General features: G+C 50.3%; 1 protein-coding gene across 1 annotated transcript in view; it reads right to left on the bottom strand.

Moving 5' to 3' along the window:
* Positions 1-7298: 7298 nt before the first annotated feature.
* septin8 (septin 8) overlaps positions 7299-15153 on the bottom strand; it is a 56100-nt gene continuing 48245 nt past the window's right edge. Inside the window, exon 9 of the mRNA XM_033029226.1 lies at positions 7299-8226. Coding sequence (XP_032885117.1) covers positions 8061-8226 — 166 coding nt within the window. The 3' untranslated portion in view covers positions 7299-8060. The remainder of the gene's footprint in view (positions 8227-15153) is intronic.

The raw sequence follows: 15153 nt of genomic DNA, 5'->3' as shown, positions 1-15153 counted from the left end.
CACAAGATGCTGGAGTAACTCAACGGGTCAGGCAGCATCTTAGCATTAGTCTTCGAGGCACAGTGCAGAAACAGGCCCTTCAGCCCACCGAGTCCGCACCGAATAACGATTTCCGCAAATTAACACTATTCTGCACACCCTAGGGACAATTTTTACATTTATACATTTACACCAAGACAATTAACCTACAAACCTGTACGTCTTTGGAGCGTGGGAGGGAACCGAAGATCTCGGAGAAATCCCACGCAGGCCACGGGGAGAACGTACAAACTCCGTACAGACAGCACCCGTAGTCGGGATCGAAGCCGGATCTCTGCCGCTGTGAGGCAGCAACTCTACCGCTGCGCCACCGTGCTGCCCAGTTAAGAACATTACACAGAGGGACACTGGCCTTTGTCCAACCATATGCTTATTTAACTCCCACCCGCCCCCCCCCCCTCGCTCCCCTCTCCTGTGTCCACCTATTACCTGCCACACTTTATCCTGCCTCTCCTCCCAACCCCTTCTCAACCCCCCCCCCTCCGGCCCGCTGAGTTACTCCAGCACTCTGTGAAACGTCACCTATCCATGTTCTCCACAGATGCTGCCTGACCCGCTGAGTTACTCCAGCACTCTGTGAAACGTCACCTATCCATGTCCTCCACAGATGCTGCCTGACCCGCTGAGTTACTCCAACACTCTGTGAAACGTCACCTATCCATGTTCTCCACAGATGCTGCCCGACCCGCTGAGTTACTCCAGCATTCTGTGAAACGTCACCTATCCATGTTCTCCACAGATGCTGCCCGACCCGCTGAGTTACTCCAGCATTCTGTGAAACGTCACCTATCCATGTTCTCCACAGATGCTGCCTGAACGGCTGCAGCATTTTGTGTCCTTTTGCTTCTAAACCCAAGTGTGTTGACAGGAGTAGGATGGTTGCCATGGCTGTTGTTGCAGATCTAATTATAGTTTGGCTCAGCAGTGGTGATCTTTATCACATTGGCAAGGAAATTTGGCAAATGTTACAATGAGGAAGCTTTCTAGAGTGCCGCCCAGTGGCCTGGATTAAAACTACATGACTAAACGTAAAATACTTAAAATGCTTGTTTTTTAATAAATGTTTAAGAAAGAACTGCAGATGCTGGAAAAATCGGTAGACAAAAATGATGGAGAAACTCAGCGGGTGAGGCAGCATCTATGGAGCGAAGGAAATATCTTCTTCAGACTGATGTGTGGTGGGGGGGGGGGGCGGGAAGAAGAAAGGAAGAGGCGGAGACAGTGGGCTGTGGGAGAGCTGGGAAGGGGAGGGGAAAGAGGGAGAAAGCAGGGACTACCTGAAATTGGAGAAGTCAATGTTCATACCGCTGGGGTGTAGATTACCCAAGCGAAATATGAGGTGCTGCTCCTCCAATTTGCGGTGGGACTCACTCTGGACCATGGAGGAGGCCCAGGACAGAAAGGTCGGATTCGGAATGGGAGGGGGAGTTGAAGTGCTGAGCCACCGGGAGATCAGGTTGGTTATTGCGAACCGAGCGGAGGTGTTGGGCGAAGCGATCGCCAAGCCTGTGCTTACATTTCTCTTTAATATATTTGCAGTGAGCTGAGATTGGAATATTAAAGTATTTGAGCATAAGATGCAGCATTGGAATACGCATCGGAAATGTCCTCGTTCTTCAGGGAACGGGGATTCCCCTCCGCCACCATAGATGAGGCTCACACCAGGGTCTCATTCATACCCCGTAACACTGCTCTCTCTCCCCATCCCCGCACTCGCAACAAGGGCAGAGTCCCTCTGGTCCTCACCTTTCACCCCACCAGCCGGCAAATACAACACATAATCCTCCGCCATTTCCGCCACCTCCAACGTGACCCCACCACTCGCCACATCTTCCCATCTCCCCCCATGTCTGCCTTCCGCAAAGACCGCTCCCTCCGCAACTCCCTCGTCAATTCTTCCCTTCCCTCCCGCACCACCTCCTCCCCGGGCACTTTCCGTTGCAACCGCAAGAAATGCAACACCTGTCCCTTCACCTCCCCCTTCGACTCCATTCAAGGACCCAAGCAGTCGTTCCAGGTGCGACAAAGGTTCACCTGTATCTCCTCCAACCTCATCTACTGCATCCGCTGCTCTAGATGTCAGCTGATTTACATCGGTGAGACCAAGCGTAGGTTGGGCGATCGTTTCGCCGAACACCTCCGCTCAGTCCGCAATAACCAACCTGATCTCCCGGTGGCTCAGCACTTCAACTCCCCCTCCCATTCCCAATCCGACCTCTCTGTCCTGGATCTCCTCCATTGCCAGAGTGAGCAACAGCGGAAATTGGAGGAACAGCACCTCATATTCCGTCTGGGGACCTTGCGTCCGGATGGCATTAACATTGAATTCTCCCAATTTTGCTAGTCCTTGCTGTCTCCTGCCCTTCCTTAACCCTCTGGCTGTCTCCTCCCATCCGCCCGCCCTCGGGCTCCTCCTCCTCCCCTTTTCCTTCCTTCTCCCCCCCCCACCCCCCATCAGTCTGAAGAAGGGTTTCGGCCCAAAACGTTGCCTATTTCCTTCGCTCCATAGATGCTGCTGCACCCGCTGAGTTTCCCCAGCAATTTTGTGTACTGCACAATTATTTAGTTCAGTTTAGTTCATTATTGCCATGTGTACCGAGGTACAGTGAAAAGCTTCTTGTTGCATGCTCTCCTGTCAGCGAAAAGACTGTACATGATTACAATCAAGCCGTCCACAGTGTACAGATACAGGATGAATGGAATAACAGATGCAAGATGCTGGAGTAACTCAGCAGGACAGGCAACATCTCTGGGGAGAAGGAATGGTGACTTTTCTGGTCAAGACCCTTCTTCATGTCCCATTTAGTTACTCCAGCGTTTTGTGTCTATCTTCAGTTTAAATCAGCATCTGCAGTTCCTTCCTACACATTAATGGAATAACGTTTAGTGCAAGATAAAGTTCGATTAATGGTCTCCAAGGGGGTGGATGGGTAGACACAAAATGCTGGAGTAACTCAACGGGTGAGGCAGCGTCTATGGAGAGAAGGAATGGGTGACGTTTCGGGTCGAGACCCTTCTTCAGACTCCACTTTAGCTGGTGTGAAGATGGTTCAGTTGCCTGATTACAGATTATGTGAATTAATCTCATTCTCGGGAGAATGCGGGAATGGAGGGATATGGATCGCGTGCAAGCAGATGAGATTAGTTCATCTCAGCACAGATATTGTGGGCCGAAGGGCCTGTTCATGTGCTCGTTTAATGTATTATTGTCACGTGTTCTGAGGTACAGTGAAAAACTGTGCCGTACTGTTCTGTGTTGTAGAGTTTAATTGATTTAAGGTTTTCCAGCCATCTCATCCAGATTTTCCTTTTATAATAATATTCCCATTCCCATCGTAGTCAAGGCAGACACCATTTTGGAAAGCGAGTTGCATTAATTTAAGATTAAGATAATAAGTGCACTGGTCAGCAATGGTGTGCAGATCTGTCGGTTCCCAACTTGAGAACAGCTTCTTCCCATCCGCTATCAGACATCGGCAATCCTTCCATTAGCTAGGGGACTGTCCCATTCACCTCTGACCAGAGTGCACCCCGGCCCCTCCCCCTTTTCCCCTCTCCCATCGGGCAAGAGGTACAGAAGTGTGAAAACGCACACCTCCAGATTTAGGGACAGATTCTTCCCAGCTGTGATCTGGCAACTGAAACCATCCCACCACAAACCGACAAGCAGTCCTGAACAACTATCCACCTCACTGGTGACACTCGGACTATCTTTGATCGGACTTTACCTTGCACTAAACGTTATTCCCTTATCATGTATCTGTACACTGTGAATGGCTCAAATGGAATCATGTATTGTCCTTCCACTGACTGGATAGCACGCAACAAAAGCTTTTCACTGTACCTCGGTACACGTGACAATAAACTCAACTGACTCGACCCCATTGCGGACATTGGACTTTGTCTCTGGAACTGATGCGCCACAATGCTGAGGACTATATTCAGCACTCTGTATCTTCCCCTTTTGCTCCACCCATTGGACTGGAGTTTGGGTGGATTGTATCTGATTTGATTGAACTGCATGCGAGACAAAGCTGATCATCACTGTACCTCAAGCACAATAATAAACCTAAACGTGTATAAGGTACGACGTTTGGGACTGAGATGAGAAGACGTTTTCGTCACTCAGAGGATTGTGAACCCATGAAACAGATTACCAGACGTGTGTGTGTGTGTGTATATGTGTGTTTGTGTGTGTGGGTGTCCGTGTGTGTCCGTGTGTGTGTGTCCATGTGTGTGTGTGTCCGTGTGTGTGTGTGTGCGTGCGTGTGTGTGAGCGAGTGTGTGTGTGTGCAAGCGTGTGTGTGTGTGTGTGAGCGAGCGTGTGTGTGTGTGAGCGTGTGTGTGTGAGCGTGTGTCCATGTGTGTGAGTGTGTGTGTGTCCGTGTGTGTATGTGTGTGTGCAAGCGTGTGAGCGTGTGTGTGAGCGTGTGTCCATGTGTGTGTGTGTCCGTGTGTGTGCAAGCGTGTGTGTGTGTGTGTGTGTGAGCGTGTGTGTGTCCGTGTGTGAGTGTGTGTGTGTGTGTGTGTGTGTCCGTGTGTGAGTGTGTGTCCATGTGTGTGTGTGTCCGTGTGTGAGTGTGTGTCCATGTGTGTGTGTGTGTCCGTGTGTGAGTGTGTGAGTGTGTGTCCATGTGAGTGTGTGTGTGTGGAGCTAGGATGTATCATCAACACACAGTATTAACCACAGCTTCACTGAACAATGCAACTTGTTCATAGGGCTAGATTTTTCCTTTTTTTTTTACATTGCTTTATTTTTTTTAATTAAAACTGATTCTTTATTTTCTACGTTGCTTTATTATTTCTATTTATCAACAATTTCTTTATGTGCATCAGGTTCTTTAGTAAATGGAAAAAAAATGGTACTGGTCTTTATTGAATTAAATCAGATTCTTTAGTAAATGAAAAAAAAATGGTACTGGTCTTTACTGAATGAAATCAACCTTTGAACATGTGATTTGTGCAGGCACAACCCAAGTACCTCCGCTGCATCGCCATTTCCAGCTTGTTCATCGCAGCCAAGATCAACGAGGAAGATGAGGTTTGTTGTTCCTTTGTCCGTGTCGTCATTGATAAGTTTGTTGAAGGTTGATTTGCCATTTCATGCTGCTGGAAAATGCCCTAATTGTACAATGCCCCACTCCCTGGGAAAAGGGGAAGTACAACGGGATCTGGGGGTCCTTGTACATCAGTCTATGAAAGTAAGCATGCAGGTACAGCAGGCAGTGAAGAAAGCGAATGGCATGTTGGCCTTCATAACAAGAGGAGTCGAGTATAGGAGCAAAGAGGTCCTTCTGCAGTTGTACAGGGCCTTTGTGAGACCACAACTGGAGTATTGTGTGCAGTTTTGGTCCCCTAATTTGAGGAAGGACATTCTTGCTATTGAGGGAGTGCAGCGTAGGTTTACAAGGATAATTCCTGGGATGGCGGGACTGTCATATGCTGAGAGAATGGAACAGCTGGGCTTGTACACTCTGGAGTTTAGAAGGATGAGAGGATATCTTATTGAAACATATAAGATTGTTAAGGGTTTGGACACGATAGAGGCAGGAAACATGTTCCCGATGTTGGGGGAGTCCAGAACCAAGGGCCACAGTTTAAGAATAAGGAGTAAGCCATTTAGAACGGAGACAAGGAAACACTTTTTGAACTGCAGATGCTGGAAAAATCGAAGGTAGACAAAAATTCTTGAGAAACACAGCGGGTGAGGCAGCATCTATGGAACGAAGGAAATAGGTGACGTTTCGGGTCGACAGACCCGTCTGAATAAGGTTCTCGACCCGAAACGTCACCTATTCCTTCGCTCCATAGATGCTGCCTCTCTGGCATTTTTGTCCACCTTCGCACAGAGGGTGATGGGTGTATGGAACGAGCTGCCGGAGGAGGTAGTTGAGGCAGGGACTATCGCAACGTTTAAGAAACATTTATGGTACATGGATGGGACAAGTTTAGGGGGATATAGGCCAAAAGGGAGTGCAGCGTAGGTTTACAAGATTAATTCCCGGGATGGCGGGACTGTCATATGCTGAGAGAATGGAGCGGCTGGGCTTGTACACTCTGGAGTTTAGAAGGATGAGAGGGTATCTCATTGAAACATATAAGATTATTAAGGGTTTGGACACGCTAGAGGCAGGAAACATGTTCCCGATGTTGGGGGAATCCAGAACCAGGGGCCACAGTTTAAGAATAAGGGGTAAACCATTTTGAACGGTGACGAGGAAACACTTTTTCTCACAGAGAGTTGTGAATCTGTGGAATTCTCTGCCTCAGAGGGCGGTGGAGGCCGGTTCTCTGGATACTTTCAAGAGAGAGCTAGATAGGGCTCTTAAAAATAACGAAGTCAGGGGATATGGGGAGAAGGCATGAACGGGGTACTGATTGGGGATGATCAGCCATGATCACATTGAATGGCGATGCTGGCTCGAAGGGCCGAATGGCCTACTCCTGCACCTATTGTCTATTGTCCAAAAGCCGACAGGTGGCACTCGGACCCTGTTGGTCGGTGTGGGCAAGCTTGGCCAAAGGCCCTGTGTCCACACTGTACGCGCCCTAAAGCATCTCACTGTACCTCAGTACACGTGTCAATATTTAGCCCAAAGCACAATCACCACATCTTTAAAACTTTACTGAACATAAGAAGATTTACAAAAACACACAGAGCATTGGCACTTATTTATTGTGCAGGAAGGAACTGCAGATGCCGGTTTATACCGAAGATAAGTCACGAATTGCTGGAGTAACTCAGCGGGTCAGGCAGCATCTCCGGAGAGAAGGAATAGGTGACGTTTCGGTGTCTTCAGACCGAGAGAAGGAACTGCAGGCGTTGGTTAAACTTATTCATTAAATCGCTTCGCAGGTGACTCTGCGAGTGAAGGACCTCGTGGTGAAGAGTGGCAGCGGTTGTACCAGCAGTGAGGTGGTGAGGATGGAAAAGATCATTCTCGATAAGCTGCAGTGGGAACTATTCACGGCCACGGGGGCAGACTTCTTGAACATAGTAAGTAAGCATCCACCAGCCAGCGTCTCCCATCGCAGAGACGCACGTTTGTTTGTGACCGAGAGACATTTAGACTGAGACACGGGATGGGGGGGGACATGGACATTTCTAAATAAAGACTTGGCAATATTCGCCACCTGAACCCGTCAAGCTGACGCGGTTGCAACACGGAAACTGGGTTCTACGGACGCTTTAGCACGCTGACGGTTTCACCGCCACGACACTTGCGGCTGCAAACTCATGCGGTGGTCGTCTGTTAACGGTCTGCAGAGGCGCTGGGAAGGAGGGGTCGGGGCGTAACTCGTGCACATGCACTGGACAGTATAACGCAGCCACCACAGACTCACTGGAAACAGCACGGCTTTGTGCAATTTTAACCATCTCATCTTTTTTATTTTGGACACCTGGATCAGGTGGTTTTGTAATGATTCGGCTTAGTTTATTGTCACGTGTACCGAGACGCGGTGATTCAACGGGCACGGACGTGTTGGAACCTCCACCATCCATCTTCTCCTTTCCGCCTTCATCTTGCCGACTTCTCTTGCGAGGCCAGACCTTGCCTTTTGCGGAGGGGGGGGGTCGTTCTCTTCCCGTTCCTTTAGTGCCACTCGCTAGCCTTCGTGAATGAATAACACTGCTCCAACATTCCTTCAGATCCCCGCCGCGCGCTGCTCCCCGCCCACGCCTGCCTCGCCGCCATCTCACGGGCGCCCCATCATTCGTTGCAACCCCTTCTGGCGTTGGATACTGGAGGTTCCCATCGGCAGGGGACTCAAATTTCCGCAGATTGGTCTCGAGACCACAGACGTCGTTTGGTTGCGGTCCTCCGCGCTCAAGGGATACTTGGGTATAAACCTGGTTAGATTTGTCTTGCAGGTGCCCGGGTGGGGAGGGGGGGGGTTGGTGACAAATTCAGGCTGTTTGTAGTATCGGTGCCCAGGGACGAACCTAAACCTTGGTTTCCATCGTTCCAGTTCCATGCCATGGTGATGTCCGGCCAGCCCCATCTCCTTGACCGCTGGCCTCAGATGAAGCCCTCTCTCCACGCCGCACTCTTGACCAGGCAGCTGCAACACTGCACCGCCTGCCACCAGTTGCTGCAGTTCAGCGGCTCCACGCTGGCCTTGGCCATCATCAGCTTGGAGGTGGAGAGACTTACCCCCGATTGGTTTACCGTCACTGCCACCCTGCTGGAGAGAACACAGGTAGGAGTAGCCACTCTCGACAACATCCACAGCCAAGCACAGAGTGCACAGAGGGTCGGGCAGCGTCTGAGGAGCGAGGGGGGGGAATGGACGGGCGACGTTCAGGGTCGGGACCCTCCCTCCGATAGGGGTAGGAGGGGGTGGAAGGGAGAGTCTAGGACCAGAGGTCGTAGCCTCAGAATAAAAGGACGCTCCATTAAAAGGTTATAAAGTCATAAGTGATAGGAGCAGATTGAGGCCATTCCGCCCATCGAGTCTACTCCGCCATTCAATCACGGCTGATCTATCTCTTCTACTTTCACACAGAGAGTTGTGAGTCTGTGGAATTCTCTGCATCAGAGGGCGGTGGAGGCCGGTTCTCTGGATACTTTCAAGAGCGAGCTAGATAGGGCTCTTGAAGATAGCGGAGTCAGGGGATATGGGGAGAAGGCAGGAACGGGGTACTGATTGGGGATGATCAGCCATGATCACATTGAATGGCGGTGCTGACTTGAAGGGCCGAATGGCCTACTCCTGCACCTATTGTCTCTCAACCCCATTCTCCTGCCTTCTCCCCATAACCCCTGACACCTGTACTAATCAAGATCTATCTCTGCCTTAAAAATATCCATTGACTTGGTCTCCACAGCCTTCTAAATGGCAATGAATTCCACAGATTCACCACCCTCTGACTAAAATAAATACCTCCTCATCTTCCTAAAGGAACATCCTTTAATTCTGTGGCTATGACCTCTGGTCCTAGACTCTCCCACTAGTGGAAAAATCCTCTCCACATCCAATCCATGCAGGCTTGGACAAGTCACCCATCCACAACAGGAGGGGATCATGGAGGGTCGGGCAGCGTCTGAGAAGGGGGAAATGGACTGGGCTATTTGGGGTTGGGACCCTCCCTCTGATAGTTGTAGGGGCGAGGAAGGGAGAGTGGGAATCTAGCACCAGGGGTCATAGCCTCAGAATTAAAGGAAGCTCCTTGTGGAAGGAGATGAGGAGGAATTTCTTCAGTCAGAGGGTGGTGAATCTGTGGAATTCGCTGTCACAGACGGCTGTGGAGGCCTCAAGTCAGTGGATATTTTTAAGGCAGAGATAGATAGATTCTTGTTTAGTGCGGGTGTCAGGGGCTATGGGGAGACGGCAGGAGAATGGGGTTGAGAGACAATAGACAATACGTGCAGGAGTAGGCCATTCGGCCCTTTGAGCCAGCACCACCATTCAATGTGATCATGGCTGATCATTCACAATCAGTACCCCGTTCCTGCCTTCTCCCCATATCCCCTGTCTCCGCTATCTTCAAGAGCCCCATCTAACTCTCTCTTGAAAGTATCCAGAGAACCGGCCTCCACCACCCTCCGAGGCAGAAAATTCCACAGACTCACCACCCTCTGATTGGCAGGAAAATGGGGTTAGGAGGGAGAGATAGATCAGCCATGCTTGACTGGCGGAGTAGACTTGATGGGCAGAATGGGGGGGGGGCTGAGGGGGGGGTGCAGAGAGAGGGGGGGCAGAGAGGGGGGGGGGGCAGAGAGGGGGGGGGGGGCAGAGAAGGGGGGGGCAGAGAGGGGGGGGCAGAGAGGGGGGGGTGGCAGAGAGGGGGGGGAGCAGAGAGGGGGGGGGCAGAGAGGGGGGGGGGCAGAGAGGGGGGGGGCAGAGAGGGGGGGCAGAGAGGGGGGGGGAGAAGAGGGGGGAGGGGGAGAAGAGGGGGGAGGGAGAGAGGGGGGAGGGAGAGAGGGGGGAGGGAGAGAGGGGGGAGGGAGAGGGAGTCTTCATCTCATTGGGTTCAGTTTTGAGAAACAGCACAGAAACAGGCCCTTCGGCCCACCGAGTCCAATTCTACATCCCCCGGCCTAATTCTACTCCGATAACTTGTGAACTTGTGGGTCCGCGCCGACCAGCGATCCCCGCGCACTAAACACTATCCTACACACACTAGGGTCAATTTACACTTACACACCAAGCCAACAAACCTGCACGTCTTTGGAGTGTGGGAGGAAACCGAAGATCTCGGAGAAACCCCACGCAGGTCACGGGGAGAACGTGCAAACTCCGTACAGACAGCACCCGTAGTCGGGGTCGAACCTGGGTCTCTGGCGCTGTGAGGCAGCGACTCTACCTCTATTGTCTGTTGTCAAGATATGGATGAGGTACTTTCTCTTTCAGATTCACAGCTCGGATTTAATCTACTGTAAAAGCGTGGTGGAACAGCAAGCGTTGCCTCCGGCCCTGTCCTGGGACCCCAACGCCCTCTACATCTTTGACCCCGCTGCCTCGGTCATCGAGCGACAACCGCGAGGAAGGTTGTGTTATTCTGCCCAACGCGACCCAAAGTCCGACCTGCTCGCCACCGCCAAGCCGCTGACCCGTCGACGAGCCGGTGCCGGCAACAGCGCAGCCCCGGTCAAAGCCAAAGACACGTACGCCACCGGCGCGCACGTGACGCCTCGTCGCTCCGGAGAGGCTCTCGCGGCGGGGAACGGCGACGGCAAGGGTGTCGATCCGTGCAGAGCTGGCCCGCAGCGGATGGACATCCCTTCACCCTGTCCATCACTGCAGCCCGTGGATGGCGTGTGGAGAGAGTAGCAGCTGGACAATGCAAGTCAATGTGGTCTGGTTAGGTACAGAGGTCAGCTGAATGCACTTGGTGACCAAACATAGACAATAGGTGCAGGAGTAGGCCATTCGGCCCTTCGAGCCAGCGCCGCCATTCAATGTGATCATGGCTGATCATCCAGAACCAGCATCCCATTCCTGCTTTCTCCCCACATCCCTTGATTCCATTAGCCCTAAGAGCTCTATCTAACTCGCTCCTGAAAACATCCAGTCAATTGGCCTCCACTGCCTTCTGTGGCAGAGAATTCCACAGATTCACAACTCTCTGGGTGAAAACGTTTTTCCTCATCTAAAGGGGCTGTCCCACTGTACGAGGTAATTCAAGAGCTCTCCCGAGTTAAAAAACCCCAAAACAAACTCGTGGTAAGTACATAGAATGCACGTAGCGGGTACGTCGGAGCTCATGGACGTCTCGTAGCGGCTCGTAACGCTAACGGCAGGTACTCAGAAAACGCGGTAACTCGGGAAAAATGTCCACGAGAGCCCCGAGTACCTACGAGCGGCCATTACCGTAATTCTCCGAGTTCGAGTCAGGGGAAACTCGGGAGAACTCTTGAATTACCTCGTACAGTGGGACAGCCCCTTCAGTCCTATTCTTAAACTGTGACCCCCCCCCCCCACCCCTGGTTCTGGACTCCCCCAAACATGCGAAATATGTTACCTGCACCTAGCCTGTCCAATCCCTGAAGAATTTTATATGTTTCCATAAAGATCTCCCTCTCATCCTTCTTAATTCCAGTGAATACAAGCCCAGTCGATCCATTCTTTCACAAAGCTATACTCAAACCTAACCTCTCCACATTTAGACTGTTTGGAAATTAAAAATTCCTTAGTAGCAAAGTCCAGTTTAGTTGATCAGTTGAGTTTAGTGTATTGTCACGTGTACCGAGGTACAGTGAATAGCTGTTGTTGCTGACATATTGTTGCATGCCCAATTGCTGGGGCCCAACGCAAGCGACCATATCCTTGCTGGTCACAGAAGCAGATCTACGATCACATATTACAATCGCCCCACACTCTTCAACATCTACTCCTACAGCAACATTTCTTCACTCAACGTTATTCCCTTATCGTATACCCGCTTGCTGCAAATGGCTCAATTGTAATCATGTATGTTAGTTTAGAGATTCAGCGCGGAAACAGGCCCTTTCGACCCACCGGGTCCGCGCCGACCAGCGATCCCCGCGCATTAACCGTATCCTAGACCCACAATTTTTAAAAACATTTACACCAAGCCAATTAACCTACAAACCCGTACGTCTTTGGAGTGTGGGAGGAAACAGAAGATCTCGGCGAAAACCCACAGGGGAGGACGGACAAACTCCGTACAGACAGCACCCGTGGTCGGGATCGAACCCGGGTCTCCGGCGCTGCACTCGCTGTAAAGCAACAACTCTACCGCCGCGCCACCCTGACGGCCCCCGTTGTCTTTCCGCTGTCTGGTCAGCACGTAACAAAAGCTTTTCACTGTACCTCAGCACACGTGACCATAAACTAAACTGAGATCCCACCTTTGAGCTGAATAATAATAATGCAGCCTTAATGGGTCATGTTTGTACGACTTGCATGGATGGAATAACTCGCCCTGCAGTGAAAATGGTCGGCTCAATGACATTCAAAACATCAGGGGTGGCAATGAGCAAGCAGTGGAACCTGTCGCCTGATCGTTTTCTGCCTGGCCCCCTGCCTACAAAGCAGGTGGGAAGCATGTATTATGCAGTGTATCAGCCGATATCCATTCCCACGGACAAGAGCCCACTTCAGAATGGAGTCGGGAGAGCAGATGCTGGAATCTTGTATCAAATACAAAAAGTGCTGGAGGAACTCAGCGGGTCAGGCAGCATCTGCGGAGGGAATGCACAACGTTTTGGATCCCAACCCGAAACATCGCCTCTCCGACCCACGGAGTTGCTCCAGCACTTCATGCCTAGAACACCTCAGAATATTCCCTGCATGTATTCACCTGAACGACAAGGACATCAAACTTTCGTGTGAAAGGGGTATTTGCACTTTGGTTGTGAACAGCTTTTGGTCTAATGTTTATTTTTGCACAAGGAGGCAACTGAAGGACAACTCATTACCAGTTCCTCACGATTAGGAAACGTGTGAGAGATTTGACGAGCCCCTCCAGGCGCAATCAATGTCACAGGAGTCTCCACCCCACCGCCATTTTGACTCGCCAGTGGTGGAATATAGCGTTGGGGACGTGGGGCCCAACGGGTCCGCGCTTGGTCTAGTCGCAACTAATAGTGGTCCGCATCACACAACATTCATCCCCCCCCCCTTTCACTTTCTGCACTCGGAGGCTGGTTATTACAAATCTCTAAAGACCAGCACAATGTTTTTAAATCGCATAAATTATATGCGATTTAGGAGTAGAATTGGGCTGTTCGGCCCATCAAGTCTACTCTGCCATTCAATCATGGCTGACCTATCTCTACCCCCCTCCTAACCTCATTCTCCTGCCTTCTACCCATAACCCCTGCCAACCCGTACTAATCAGGAATCTATCTATCTCTGCCTTAAACTAACCGAGACCGTTCATCTCCGCCTTAAAAATACCAATGTTGGCCTCCACAGCTGCTTGTGGCAATGAATTCCACAGATTCGCCACCTCCTGCCTTAAGAAATGTATAAAAGACTATAATATAGCATGACTTCCTATATGTAACAGTGTGAGAGTACCTGGGGGAAAAAAAAAAACAGGGTATAAAATGTTTGTCCCAAGTAATCTAGTTCTAAATGAAAAAGTATTTTGGAAACAGAACCATTTACCAGTAACACCACGAGTGTACATTCATTTGAAGTTTTAAATATTTATAGCTTTAAGGTCCCCGTGTGTCAAAGAACAGTTTAAGAGCTTCCATAAAGATGTTTTATATCTAAAGTTAAACTTGCAATGATTACTTCAATATGGTGAGCAATTGTGAAACATAGAAACATAGAAAATAGGTGCAGGAGTAGGCCATTCGGCCCTTCGAGCCTGCACCGCCATTCAATATGATCATGGCTGATCATCCAACTCGGTATCCTGTACCTGCCTTCTCTCCATACCCCCTGATCCCTTTAGCCACAAGGGCCACATCTAACTCCCTCTTAAATATAGCCAATGAACTGGCCTCAACTACCTTCTGTGGCAGAGAATTCCAGTGATTCGCCACTCTCTGTGTAAAAAATGATTTTCTCATCTCGGTCCTAAAATACTTCCCTCTTATCCTTAAACTGTGACCCCTACTTCTGGACTTCCCCAACATCGGGAATAATCTTCCTGCATCTAGCCTGTCCAACCCCTTAATAATTTTGTAAGTTAAGGGCTGGGTTTGAATGCAAACAACTGCATTTGTGATGCCCAGACTGTGTGTTGCTGCTGTACCAGTTGGACAAACCTCACCGTTAAACCATGGAGACAAGGAACTGCAGGTTCTGAAACTAGGAATAAGAAGTAAAGTGCTGGAGGAACTCAGTGGGTCAGACAGTGTCTCTCAAGCGGCAGCTGCTCGCGGGGGTGGGGGGTGGGTAAAGAGACAGATTCATGATGTGGCGGAAGGAACTGCAGATGCTGGTTTAAACCGAAGATAGGCGCAAAAAGCTGGAGTAACTCAGCGGGACAGGCAGCATCTCTGGAGAGAAGGAATGGGTGATGTTTCGGGTCGAGACCCTTCTTCAGTCTGAAACGTCACCCATTCCTTCTCTCCAGAGATGCTGCCTGTCCCGCTGAGTTACTCCAGCACTTTGTGTCTATGGATTGACGATGTATCAGGTTGTGATCCCGTATGGACCAATGTCAGGTCACAACCCAGAACATCAACATTTCCTCCTCCTGCCATTTGCTGTTGAACCCGCTGAGTTTCTCCAGCAATTTGGTTGTTGCTACTGGAGGTGCAAGGAACTGCAGGTGCTGGTTTACAAAAAAAAAGACACAAAGTGCTGGAGTGCGTCAGGCAGCATCTCGAGAGGTCCTTCTGCAGTTGTACGGGGCCCTGGTGAGACCACATCTGGAGTATTGTGTGCAGTTTTGGTCTCCTAATTTGAGGAAGGATATCCTTGCTATTGAGGCAGTGCAGCGTAGGTTCACCAGGTTAATCCCCGGGATGGCGGGACTGTCATATGAGGAAAGATTGGAAAGACTGGGCTTGTTTTCACTGGAATTTAGAAGGATGAAAGGGGAACATTAAATTATAAAAGGACCGGACAAGCTAAATGCAGGAAAAATGCTCCCAATGTTGGGGGAGTCCAGAACCAGGGGCCACAGTTTAAGAATAAAGGGGAGGCCATTTAAAACTGAGATGAGAAAAAAACGTTTTCACC

This window comes from Amblyraja radiata, chromosome 11 (genome assembly GCF_010909765.2).
Source record: "Amblyraja radiata isolate CabotCenter1 chromosome 11, sAmbRad1.1.pri, whole genome shotgun sequence".
Classification (NCBI taxonomy): Eukaryota; Metazoa; Chordata; class Chondrichthyes; order Rajiformes; family Rajidae; genus Amblyraja; species Amblyraja radiata.
This window is presented reverse-complemented; position numbering and strand designations above follow the sequence as displayed.